Below are 12,312 nucleotides of genomic sequence, written 5' to 3'. Positions count from 1 at the left end.
GGGCTGTCTCCCGCCTCTGGAGGGACTCCAGGGGGTGGGAAAGGCCGTTTTGCCCGCCCCCAGGCTCCTAGAAAGGCTCTGGAGCATGAGGAGAAAAAAAATGGGCCTTCCTCACCCACACCAGGCCCTCCGGAGGTAGGAAACAGCCTGTTCCCCTATCGCAGGTAGACCCAGAAGGACGGAAAATCAACTGGGAGTTGAGTTCACGTGCCCACCAATATGGCTATGCATGTCACCTGTGGCACACGTGTCATAGTTTTGCCATCACGGCACTATACCGTAGAATTCAATATGGTTATTGCCCTGGGATAGAAGCTGTTTTTCAGCCTATTTCTCCTTTTTTTTATTATCCTGTACCGTCTGACAGATGGTAATAGTTCAAACAAAGGGTGCCCAGGATGAGATGGATCTTTAAGAATGAACTTCCTTAAGGCAGCAGGAGTTATAAAGCTCTTCCAAAGAGGGGAGAGGCCAACCTTTACAGTAATTCCTGCCTGTTTTACACTAACATTTTAACCATAGTGTACATAATGCAAAGCTCAGCAAAGCTATCCTAACATGTACACAGAGTAACCGCAACACTTTCATAAATGTCACTTCAGCGGAACTATAGCATAGCTTTCCATCATACTTCTTATTTTTCTAACAGCATACTTCTTCTTTTTAGAGATGTACAGGTGCAATTCTTTCCTGTTTGTGCCTTTTGTCTTGTCCCATAGTACATTTGGGGTTATGATTTAGCAAGCAGAAGCATTTACGCTTTTATTCTAAGTTTAACCTGTTAATTGACTCTCCAAGGATCCTTCGATTTAGACCAGGGATGATGAACCGTGGACCTTTTATGATTTGTAGGCTTCAACTTCCAGAATTCCTGAACCGGCATATCTGAGATGTGTAAGCTAAGCCTTTAGCTACTTGTACAAGCTAGGGCATTAACAGAAAAGAAACACAATCAATATCGTATCTCAGACTAGAAATCAGTTAAAGCCAACCAATTTTAGATGGTGCAGACACAACGCCAACCGTCCAGTGTTTATTTTTGACAAAAAAAACATGAGCCTTGTATTGGTTCAATATTTCATTCTTTTGCGTCTCTTTCTCCCAGTGAAGTGCTCACTGAAGATCCTGCTTCTTGTTGTTCTGGTGTGACTTAAATATATAATGGAACTCTTATTTTTCATGGGTCAAAAAGCTTCTGTTGCTTTGGAAGCCCCTCACATATGCCATGTATTTCTACAGATTCTCCTCTGACACTTCTGTGGGGGTGAAGCAAATTTTGAGAATCAACATGAGCCAATTAGCGTCATCTTATCTAAAGTCACGGTTCTGAATTTCTTTTACTCCACACACTCGCTTCTTATGGCGATTAAAGTCACTCCCATTTCGGAAACTCTTTCCACACACAATGCATTTAAATGGCTTCTCTCCTGTGTGGAGCCTATGGTGGGAGGTAAGCTGGCCACTCGTACTAAAACATTTTCCACACTCCAGGCATTTATAGGGTTTCTTCCCTGAGTGAAGCGTTCTATGGATCCTGAGTGAACCACTTCGACTAAAGCTTTTTCCGCACTCATAACATGTATGTGGTTTCTCCCCAGTGTGGATCCTCTTGTGGCTACAAAGGTAACTACTTCTACTGAAACTCATACCACACTCGGTGCACTTATAGGGCTTCTCCCCTGTGTGAATCCTTTTATGGTTCGTCAATTGTCCAGAACCACTGAAGCATTTTCCACACTCCTGGCACTGATAAGGTTTCTCCCCAGTGTGGGTTCTGATATGTACAATATAGACATTTTTTTTATTGAAGCTCTTTCCACAAGTGTGGCATTCATATGGCTTCTCCCCAGTGTGGAGCCTTTTGTGACGAGAGAGAACCCGCAAATCAGCGAAGCATTTGCCACATTCGGTGCACTTGTAAGGCTTTTTACCCGTGTGGGTCCTTTTTTATCAGTAAGATGACTTTGATTACCTCCTTCTACCTTCCACTGCAGGCATTGAAAGGGCTTCTCCCCTGTGTGGATTCTGTGATGGGAAGTAAGGCTTGTTGAGACACGGAAGCTCTTTCCACACTCCGTACATTGAAATGGTTTTTCCCCTGTGTGGATCCTCTCGTGTGACTTTAGACTACCTTTTTCACTGAAGCTCTTTCCACAGTGCAGGCATTGAAAGGGCTTCTCCCCTGTGTGGATTCTGTGATGGGAAGTAAGGCTTACTGAGAAACAGAAGCTCTTTCCACACTCCAGGCATTTGTACGGTTTCTCCCCTGTGTGGTTCCGTTCGTGGGCATGAAGGCCACTAGAACTGGCAAAGCTCTTTCCACACTGCAGGCACTGAAAGGGCTTCTCCCCTGTGTGGATTCTGTGATGGGAAGTAAGGCTTTTTGAAGTGCGGAAGCTCTTTCCACATTCCGTGCATTGAAATGGTTTTTCTCCCGTGTGGATGCTCTCGTGTGACTTTAGACTACGTTTTTGGCTGAAGCTCTTTCCACAGTGCAGGCACTGAAAGGGCTTCTCCCCTGTATGCATTCTGTGATGGGCAGTAAGGCTTGTTGAGAAACGGAAGCTCTTCCCACATTCCATGCATTGAAATGGCTTTTCCCCTGTATGGATCCTATTATGTAAATCGAAATGGCCTTTTCGGGTGAAGCTCTTTCCACACACTGTGCAATGATACGGCTTCTCTCCAGTATGGATCCTATTATGGTAAATGAGCTTACTTGCATAGCGGAAGCTCTTCCCACATTCCAGGCATTTAAATGAATTATTCCCAGTGGGGCTTTTTTTCCGGGAATTCGGTTCTTTGCTCCAACTAAACCTCCTTCTACCTTCCCTGCGTTGATGCAACCTCTCCTCTCTGTGGAGGCTTTGATGGGAAGTAAGGGAGGCGCTGCTTCCGAAGCTGTTTCCCCTATTAATGCATTGATGCTGCTTCCTCTCTTCGTGGACCTTCTTATGTGAATTAAGGTGACTTTTCTGCCTGAAGGTCCTTCCACAATCCAGACATTTGTGTTGATCCTCTGCTTTGTGAATCTTTTTATGCAGTGCAAGGGAGCGGCTTGTACTGAAGCTTTCTGCACACTCCGTACATTTGTATATTTCCCCTCCTTCTTGTGTTCTTTCATGTAAAGGAGGAGGAAGGGTCCTTCTGGAGTGTTGCCTCCTTTCATCCTGTTTCTCTCCAGTAGGACTTTTACAACAGTCACATAATCCAAATTCATCTCGGAGTGTTTTCCCACACCTTGAACATTCTCCTTTTTCTTGGCAATCATCTGTGTCCAATAAGACATTGGTACCTGGACAAGGTAAACTAGCATAATTCTCCAGCTCAATCGTTAATTGGTTTTCCTCCAAACTTTGCTTTCCATACATTTTTTCTTCAAATTCCTTTTTCTCTTCTGGCAAAGGTGCTGCTGCCTCTTGGCCGGAATCCTCCATCTCCCATCCGTCACCTGCTTGGAACGAAAGAATAGAAAAGTTAACACAAACTTAGGTTCAAAAGGGATCAAGCATCGTTGCTGTATTTTAAGAGTATCAAGATTCTTCCCAACTCCCCTTGGTTCAAAAGATGATGCTATCTTTGTTATTAAGCTGATATAAGATTTGACCTTTGGCTACTAAATGTCAATACTTTAACAGAATCCCTCACCTAAGGAGGCCAAGTTCCTCTTGGTTTCCTGCATGACCTCCTGGTACAGGGCTTTTTGCTTTGAATCCAGCAGGGCCCACTCCTCCACGGAGAAAACCACAGCTACATCCTCAAGCGATATCAATTCCTGACACAGGGAGAAGAAAAAAACACAACATATCCCATGAATATTCCTAACAATGAACACTTCAATGAATTACATGCGAGTCGTTTTCTTAATGAACAAACTGTAGAATTTCCAAGTAAGGCAAACAAGCATGTAGGATATTGAATTTAGTAGCTGGAACAGTAAAGTCTACAATAGGGCACAACACAATTGTAATTGAGTAGTCAGAGTGTGCTGACTCATGCATGATGCAATCTACGCTCTGATTGGTTGCCGTAAGTATAAAGGGGGCGTTTCCCTTCTTTCCCTTTTATCCTTTTGTGTCTTTTGCATGATGTTTTCGATTTACCGTATATACTCGAATATAAGCCGATCCGAGTATAAGCCGAGGTCCCCAATTTTACCCCAAAAACTGGGGTAAACTGGGGACTCGAGTATAAGCCAAGGGTGGGAAATGAGGCAGCTACCGGTTAAACCCTCCTCCCTCAGCTGAGAAGGCTGGCGGCCCGCCCCTCTCACTGCACCGCAGGGCTTCCCGCCTTATGCAAAAGCCCGCCAAGTTTAAGATCCATCTCATTGTGAAAAAGAAGAAAAAAACTATATGCCGTATATGCTGAGTATAAGTCGTATAGAAGTATAAGAGGACGTTTTCAGCACAAAAACGCTGAAAAACTCGCTTATACAGTCTATAATATACTACTCATGATGTTCCTGACCATCTTATGTTCTTCCTTTTGTGGATGATGACAAAGACTGCTGTAAATTTCTAAGTTAAATATATTTATATTTATATAAAATCAACAAGTCTGTGTCAGTGTCTCCGACTTCATCTTGACAGCTGCTGTGCAATTTCATGACCGAACATCTTCCCTTGAGAACGTTTCCAAAAACATAAAGTGCCTCTGGCTAGAGATACATCTAGTTAATGTTTTATTGGTTTGGCTGATACTGCAGGAGAAGCAACGCCATATTCCTTTGCTGACCATTGATGGGCTAGACCGGGCGTCGGCAACCTGCGGCTGTGGAGTCACATGTGGCTCTTTAGGCCCTCTTCTGTGGCTCCCTGTTGGCTGAAACCACCACTGGCTGGCCCCGCCTCTCACCCTCCCCTCCCAGTCACTCCTTGTCTGAGAAGGTAATAGTAACACCATTACTAAATTTGCAGATGATATAACAGTGGCGGGACTCATCTCCATGGGGGATGAGTCTGGAGACAATAATTTAGTCCTCAACACGAATAAGTCAAACAGCTTATAGTGGACTAAAGAAGGAAGAGATCAGACATCCAGCCCTTGCTTATAAATGGAGGCAGAGTGGAGCAAGTAACCATTTTTAAGTTCTGGGTGTTATCATAAAAGAGGACCTGACCTGGGGCACTCGCATTGCAGCCCTGGTCAAAAGGAGTTGAGCTAGGGTTGGACTAGAAGATCTTTAAATTCCCTTCCAATGGTGTTATTCTGTTATTGGGAGATTGGCACATCTGGGGAGGTGAGGGGAGAATCTTTCTACCTGCATTGGAAGCTCAACAGCCGTTAATCCTCCATTACAAAGAACTGAGGTTCCAGGAGATGAAGACGAGGCCATGAGAGTGTCTAGGAGTGGAGAAAAAAACAGCATTTGCTATCAAACATCCTAACGATATTCTTGAGTGTACAATGAAAAGGCTGATTTTAGCTTATTTCTAGGCTAACTAGTGTCAAGGACTCAGATTTGGACGAAGGCTTGGAAAGACCTAGAAGGATTTCTTTAATGCTTTTGTATTTAAGTGACATCAAGAGGAGTGGGGGAAAAACAGCAAAGGAAAAATTTGCTATCAAACATCCTAATGATATTCTTCAGCCTACAATGCAAAGGGCTTCTTTTAGCCTATTCCTAAGTTAACTAGGGAAGCACTTAATGGGAGCCCCTTGCAGCCACAATAACAATACATAGCAGCTCCCCCTGGGTGAGAGGAAAACTGAGAGGTGTGGAAGGAGCAGGGATTGGATTCAGAGGCAGCTCTCTCAGCCATGAATGGATGCATTAAAGGACCAACTCTTATTCTATGTTTCTATAATCTTCACCTTCCCTTATCAGATAATCAAGGAAGACTACAAAAGCTCTTTTTTCACAGCTGGGATTTGCCCTTTGGAATAACCTATGGCAGAAGTTGGGAATTACAGGCCTTTTAGGACTGGTGGACTTCAACTCCCAGAATTCCTGACACAGCTGGCTCAGGAATGCTGGGAGTTGAAGTCCACCAGTCCTAAAATGTAAGCCTCTTCGGAGAAGGGCGGGAAGGGCCCTATGTCTCCAGCCTTGGTTTACAGCAACGTTTCTCAATCTGGGAAGCTGTAAGATATGTGGACTTTAACACGCCTGGGAAATTCTGGGAGCTGAAATCCACATATCACAAAGTTGCCAAGGTTGAGAACCAACGGCCCATAGGAAAAGGGCGATACCTTTTTAAATGCACCCATGACTTTAAAAACGCAGTTAAATTGAAGAATGAAAAGGAATCGAGGGATGAAAGCAAGGAGGGCAAAGAGATTCAAAGGCTCCAGAAGGAACCTTTACCCGATGCTCTCTCCGGAGGCGGCTCCTCTTGAGCAACTCCAGGAAGCACCAGATCACGGGAGGGATCGCCCCCTTTTCTCCCCCCCCCCCGCCGCTTTCGCGGCCATTGAACTCCAAGCCTCCTGGATCTGAAACAGCCGCAGAGAAAAGAAAGTGACGGGAAACGATCAGGAGGGACCAGCAAAATAATAATACTAATTATCTCCCCAAGGAGAAAGTGGGGACTGCAGGAGGGATTTTAGCAGCCCCCAAAAAAGCTGCATTGAAGGGTCTCCTCTCCGAGCATTTCCCCAGGTGGGAAAAAAGAAGGAAGGAAGGAGGGAGGGAGGGAGTTTCTTACGAGGCGTCGGCAGGGAAAGGCGGCTCTGTTCCTCGGTCCAAGAGATGCGCGCAGCCCCGCCGGCTAAGCTTCCTTCCTTCCTTCCCGGCCTCGCACGTGGATCCCCCTCCCCGGAACGACCCCAGCCAGGAAGTGCTTGTAGCTCCTCCCCTCTCCGTCCAGCTCCTCCCATTCTCTAAAGGGCGGAGAGCGCCGCCCACTCGGGGGTCTCCCTGCCTGCCCCCCCGCCCCTCCGGGTGGGATGCTCAGCTGGGCAGCGAATCCGTTGCTTCTTTGCCCCAGGCAGTCAGGGAAAGAGGGGAGAGAGGAGGGAGGAGGAGGAGGAAAGCGGGCAGCAAGTAGGAAGGAATCGCCCTTGACCAGAATAAGGGTCGGGGGGACCTTATTGTCTCCAAGGGTCCTGCAAACTCTGTTATTCTGTTCAAGGGCGATTCCCTTCTAACTTTGCTGCTCCGCTTCCCCTCCCGTCCCCGGGCTTCGTCCCCTCCCTCTCTCCCCTCTTTCCCTGTCTGCCTCGGGAGAAGCAGCCCTGAACTCGCTGCCCAGCTGCCCATCCCACCCGGGACCGCTTCCCCCGTTGCCGAAGGGGGGGGCACAGGTAGGGGGACCCCCGAGGGGGCGGCGCCCTCCCTCCTTTGGAGAATGGGAGGAGCTGGATGGGGAGGGGAGGAGCTAGAAGAGCTTCCAGGTTGGGCTCTGCAAAGTCTTGCCTGGGGCAGTTCTGAGAAGGGCGATCCACGTGCGTGGCTGGAAAGGAAGGGAGGGAGGGAGGGAGGGAGGGAGGGAGCGTGGCCGGCGGGGCTGCGAGGAAACGGATCGCGGATCTGTTCCTGCGCGCATCTTTTTGGGAAGCGGAGTCCGGGCGAGGAAGAGAGCCGCCTCTTTCCTATCGAACGCCAGGTAAGAAGCTCCTTCCTTCCTTTTTCCCACCTGGGGAAATGCTCGGACAGGAGACCCTTCAAGGCAGCTTCTTGGGCCGCTGCTAAGATCGCTCCTGCAGGCACCAACTTCTCCTTGGGGAGATTGTTCTACCGGCCCTTCCTGATCGTTTCCCGTCACTTCCTTTTCTATGCTGCTGTTTCAGAGCCAGAAGGTTTGGGGTTCAATGGATGCTCAGGCGGCCGGAGGGACCGGGGGCGATCCCCCCCAGGAGCCGTTTTTTCGGGGCGTTGCTCAGGACGCGCCACCTCAGGAGGGAGCATCAGGTAAAGGCTCCTGCTGATGCCCTTGAATCCTCACGATTGACTTTGCCGAAGTGAATCTCATTCCTGAATTCCTTTTCATTGTTTAATTCAACTGTTTTTAAAGTCTTGTGTCCATTTAAAAAGGTCTCACTCTTTTCCGATAGGCCAGCCTGTCTCAGCCTTGGTGACTTTTAAGATCTGTGGACTTCCACTCCCAGAAATCTCTGGCCAGCATAGGATGGCTGGCTGGGGAATTCTGGAACCTGATGTCCATGTATTTGAAAACTGCTAAGGTCCAGAAACATTGGGACAGGCAGGGCACATCCCACGTGTGGAAATAGTTTTGGTTTCTGTCATTATCTGATGGGGAGAATGAACCTTATGTGGGTCAGGATTGTGATGATCAAGAGTGCAGAAAAGAGCAACAAAGATGATTAGGGGAGTAGAGACTTAAACACATCAAGAACGGTTGCTGGAATTGGGTGTCAGGGGGAAAAAACCTGATTCTGAGCATAGCTGCACTTGTAAGATATTGAACAGACAGTTCACCCAAAGGAATCTCACTTAGGATCCTTTATTAAGGATAATAATTTATTAAGGATCCTAAGTGGTTTATTGAATTTCAAATTATGAGAAACAGCAAATATTTACACAACAACCACCTTGCAATGAAGGTCAAGTGGACGTGCAGTCAAAAAGTGAGGCTTGAGGCTGGCTCACTGTCCAACATGCCATTATTATATACCACAAAGCACAAGACTTTCAAAATTCTGCCACCTTGTCACAGCAACTGAGGCAGTTTTCTCTTCCTCTAACCACAATGTCACAACATCGTTATTTTTACGTGCTTTACAGCCTGATAGTTCCTCTTTTTTCCTTTCTCAGCTCGCCTCACTCTGCAAACTCTCCTACCAACAGTATTGAGACATACTATTTCAACATACTTGCAGGTTACAACTTTTTAATGGACACATCATTAGTCCTGAATACAATGATTTTAAACAGATTATACAGATTAATATTGCGTACAAAAAACCTTGCCAAGAAATATCAGCTCAATAGGCAGCTATCAAGAAGCAAAGGCCGACATTATGATGAGTTTCTTCTCACGCCAGTTTAATAGAGTAGAATAGAACAGAATTTTTTATTGGCCAAGTGTGATTGGACACACAAGGAATTTGTCTTGGTGCATATGCTCTCAGTGTACATAAAAGAAAAGATACGTTCATCAAGGTACAACATTTAAAACACAAATGATGGTCAATGTATCAATATAAATCATAAGGATTGCCAGCAACAAAGTTACAGTCATACAGTCATAAGTGGAAAGAGATTAGTGATGGGAACGATGGTTTTTGTTCCTTTTAGCTAATCTTGTGTGTGGGAGCTGCCACCTGTAAAACATCTTAAAAATGGTTTTCTTTGTAGGTAGTCACTAAAGTTAATTTTCTATTCCTCTCCCATAATTCCTGCCATTTATCTAAGTACACAGCACAATTTCCACATTCTCAGGGACACAAGTCCATCACACACAAGTCCACCACTGACTTTTCATAAGTTCATCAAAGCTGATTTGTGTGCCGGGTCCACGACCCCCCAAAACCTTCATAAACCCAGCCATTCCTTGATTACGATATATGAGACGTGTTAAAGTAGGTTTTAATATTCCTGAAGTATTGCAGGTAATTTCATATTAATGCTGGACCTAGTCCAAGTTCCCTGAGATAACAGCAACCCAGGAAACTGGATCAGGGACAGCATCAGTAGTAAGTAGGTACTGGTCCCCGTTTTGCAAGTTTCTCACAGACGGTTGCAAAAGGTGATCACATGGCCCCAGGACACTGCAAGCGTCATAAATATGAGACAGTTCTTGGCAACTGTCTGAATGTTGATCCTGTGACCATGGGGATGCTGCCAATGGTCTTAAGTGTTCAAAACAATCCTGTCATTTTTTTCAGTGCCGTTGTAACTTCGAACAGTCACTAAATGAATGGCTGTAATTCGAGGACTACCAGCATATGTGTGACTCAGAGAGAATTGGACTCTCTTTGTTTGTGCCAGGCCAGACCTAGTATTTCTGATGAACAACTCAGCACAGCTCCCTGGATATGGGATGGGATCTACTTGAGGCCTCCAGAGTGAAGTTCTGTCCTTTGTCGTAAATTCATGGCTGAGATAATCTGCCTCTGAATCCATTCCTTGGTCCTTCCACACCTTTCAGTTTTCCTCTCACCCAATGTTAGCAGCTTCCATGTATTGTTGTTCTGTCTGCAAAGTATCCAAATAAACGGATTCCCTAGTTCGCATAAAGATATGTAGAATCGCCCTTCTGCACTGTAGCTTCTAGAATATGGTTAGGATGTTTGATAGCCAATTATTCCTTTGCTGTTTTTTCCCTCCATTCCTAGACACTCTGATGGCCTTGCCTTCATCTCCTGGAACCTCGGTTCTTTGTAGCAGAGGATTAAGAGCTGTTCAACTTCCAACTCAGGTAGGAAGATTCTCCCCTCCCTTAAAGTGTCCCAAAGGTGCTTTTTCAGGAGGCAACTTTTCAGGAGGAATTTCTTGTTTTTTCTTTGAAGACATTTTGCTTCTCATTCAAGAAGCTTCTTCAGCTTCTTTAATTATCCTAATTTCTCTTCTCTGCACTTTTTCCAAAGTCTCCACATCTTTATGTAACATGGTGACCAAAACTGGATGCAGTACTCCATGTGTGGCCTTAATAAGGCTTTATAAAAGCACTACTAATACTTCACACATAACCTCAATAGAACAGAACAGAATAGAATAGAATAGAATAGAATAGAATAGAATTTTTTATTGGCCAAGTGTGATTGGACACACTTGTAATGTAAAAATGTAAAACCCAATGTAAAAAGTAAAACCCAAGGTTTCCTTTTACACGGAAATTAAATGTTGAACCCACCTTCCTTGATTTGTCATGATTCAGTGGCTCCTTGCATGGGGTAAAATTAACTCAATGTTGGATTGGGCCAAGACATCCAAGCTCTAGCCCATCAGTGGAAAGCAAAGGAAGATGGGGTTGCTGCTCCTGCGGAATTGGCCAAACCAATAATGCATTACCTAGATGTATCTCTAGCCAGAGGCTCTTGGCTCTTTATGTTTTTGGAAAGTTTCTCTAGAGAAGATCCAAATTTTCCCTACTTGGAAACTCTGCAGGTGGAATATGTTCATGAAGAAGAGGACTTGCAAGTAATTCATTGAAGTGTTCATTGTTAGGAATGCTCATGGAATACATTGTGTTTTTTCCCCCTCCCTGTGTCAGGAATTGATATCGCTTGAGGATGTAGCTGTGTTTTTCTCCGTGGAGGAGTGGGCCCTGCTGGATTCTGAGCAAAAAGCCCTGTACTGGGAGGTCATGCTGGAAACCAGGAGGAACATGGCTTCCTTAGGTAAGGGATTCTGTTAAGCTATTGAAATTTAGTAGCTGGAACAGAGGAATTGTAGAAGGAATCAGAACACTCAGTTACAGCTGATTGGTTGGTGAGAGCTGTCCCCTGCATGAGGCAGTCTCTGCTGTGATTGGTTAGTGTGAGTGTAAAGGGGGAGTGTCCTGTTTCCCGCCTTTTTTCCTCTGTGGGCTTGGTAATTTTACCTCATGGTGATGCTGTAGTGTTGATTAACCTCATGATGCTCCTGTTAGCCTGACTTTCTCGTTTACTGTAAATATTGATGTAAAATATATTAATTGACATAAAACTAGGAGCTTGTGTCCGCATCTCTGACCTTTTTGGACACCTGCTGCGCAATTCCCTGACAGATTCATGATGACAATTAAGAGCCCAATAAGAGTCCACTCCACCGGTTGATCATCAGGATGCAACTACTAGAGAAGTGATCTGTCTGATCTGCCAGGTCCTCTGCAGATGGGATCTTCCAACCTTAACCCCTCCCATTTTCTCCAATGCTTCCCTTTTTGTAGTGCTACCTGTAAATGCAGGAACCACGAAAGATGAATGAATGTTTATGAAGATTGTCAGTCATCCACGTCTTGGTGGCCCAGAGGAGCTTTTTCAAACGGCACCTGGACTTTCTTCATCTTTGCCTGAAGACATTTCATTTCTCATCCAAGAAGCTTCTTCAGGTCTGACTGAATGGTGGAGAATGGAAGGATTGATATTTCTTGCAGTCATCTGGTCCGAAACAGTGCTAATGACCAGTTGACTGCAAGGAATATCAATCCTTCCATCCTCCACCATTCAGTCACTGAAAACTTCTTGAAAATCAACATCTTCAAGGTAAGCACCTGTGAGATAAAGATATATCACTTTAATACCAAGCATAGCACCATGTTCAAAGACAGTAACAGTGTTTGATCCCTTTTGCACTTACGTTTGTGTTAACTTTTCTATTCTTTCTGTTCTAAGCAGGCGACGGATGGGAGATGGAGGATTCTGGCCAAGAGGCAGCAGCACATTTCCCAAAAGAGAAAAAGGAAGTTGCAGAAAAAATGTATG

General features: G+C 45.3%; 3 protein-coding genes across 3 annotated transcripts in view; 2 read left to right on the top strand and 1 right to left on the bottom strand.

Annotated features, from left to right (window-relative positions):
• The window catches only part of LOC131193419 (zinc finger protein 420-like), a 106,116-nt gene that overhangs the window by 21,861 nt on the left and 71,943 nt on the right, over positions 1-12,312 (top strand). The window lies entirely within an intron of this gene.
• Positions 1,309-6,952, bottom strand: LOC131193573 (oocyte zinc finger protein XlCOF6-like). The gene is made up of 5 exons (XM_058173901.1): positions 6,651-6,952; positions 5,264-5,346; positions 3,649-3,775; positions 2,031-3,454; positions 1,309-1,947 (listed from the first exon to the last, which is right to left on the bottom strand). Exons 1-5 carry the CDS (start codon positions 6,820-6,822, stop codon positions 1,309-1,311), a joined length of 2,445 nt encoding a protein of 814 aa, XP_058029884.1. The 5' UTR covers positions 6,823-6,952.
• LOC131193426 (zinc finger protein 345-like) overlaps positions 6,997-12,312 on the top strand; it is a 212,123-nt gene continuing 206,807 nt past the window's right edge. The window contains exon 1 of the mRNA XM_058173562.1: positions 6,997-7,550. Coding sequence (XP_058029545.1) covers positions 7,293-7,550 — 258 coding nt within the window. The 5' untranslated portion in view covers positions 6,997-7,292. The remainder of the gene's footprint in view (positions 7,551-12,312) is intronic.

Source organism: Ahaetulla prasina, chromosome 2, assembly GCF_028640845.1.
Source record: "Ahaetulla prasina isolate Xishuangbanna chromosome 2, ASM2864084v1, whole genome shotgun sequence".
In the NCBI taxonomy this organism is placed as follows: Eukaryota; Metazoa; Chordata; class Lepidosauria; order Squamata; family Colubridae; genus Ahaetulla; species Ahaetulla prasina.
The sequence above is the reverse complement of the archived record's forward strand: the minus strand, read 5'-3'. Positions and strand labels throughout refer to the sequence as shown.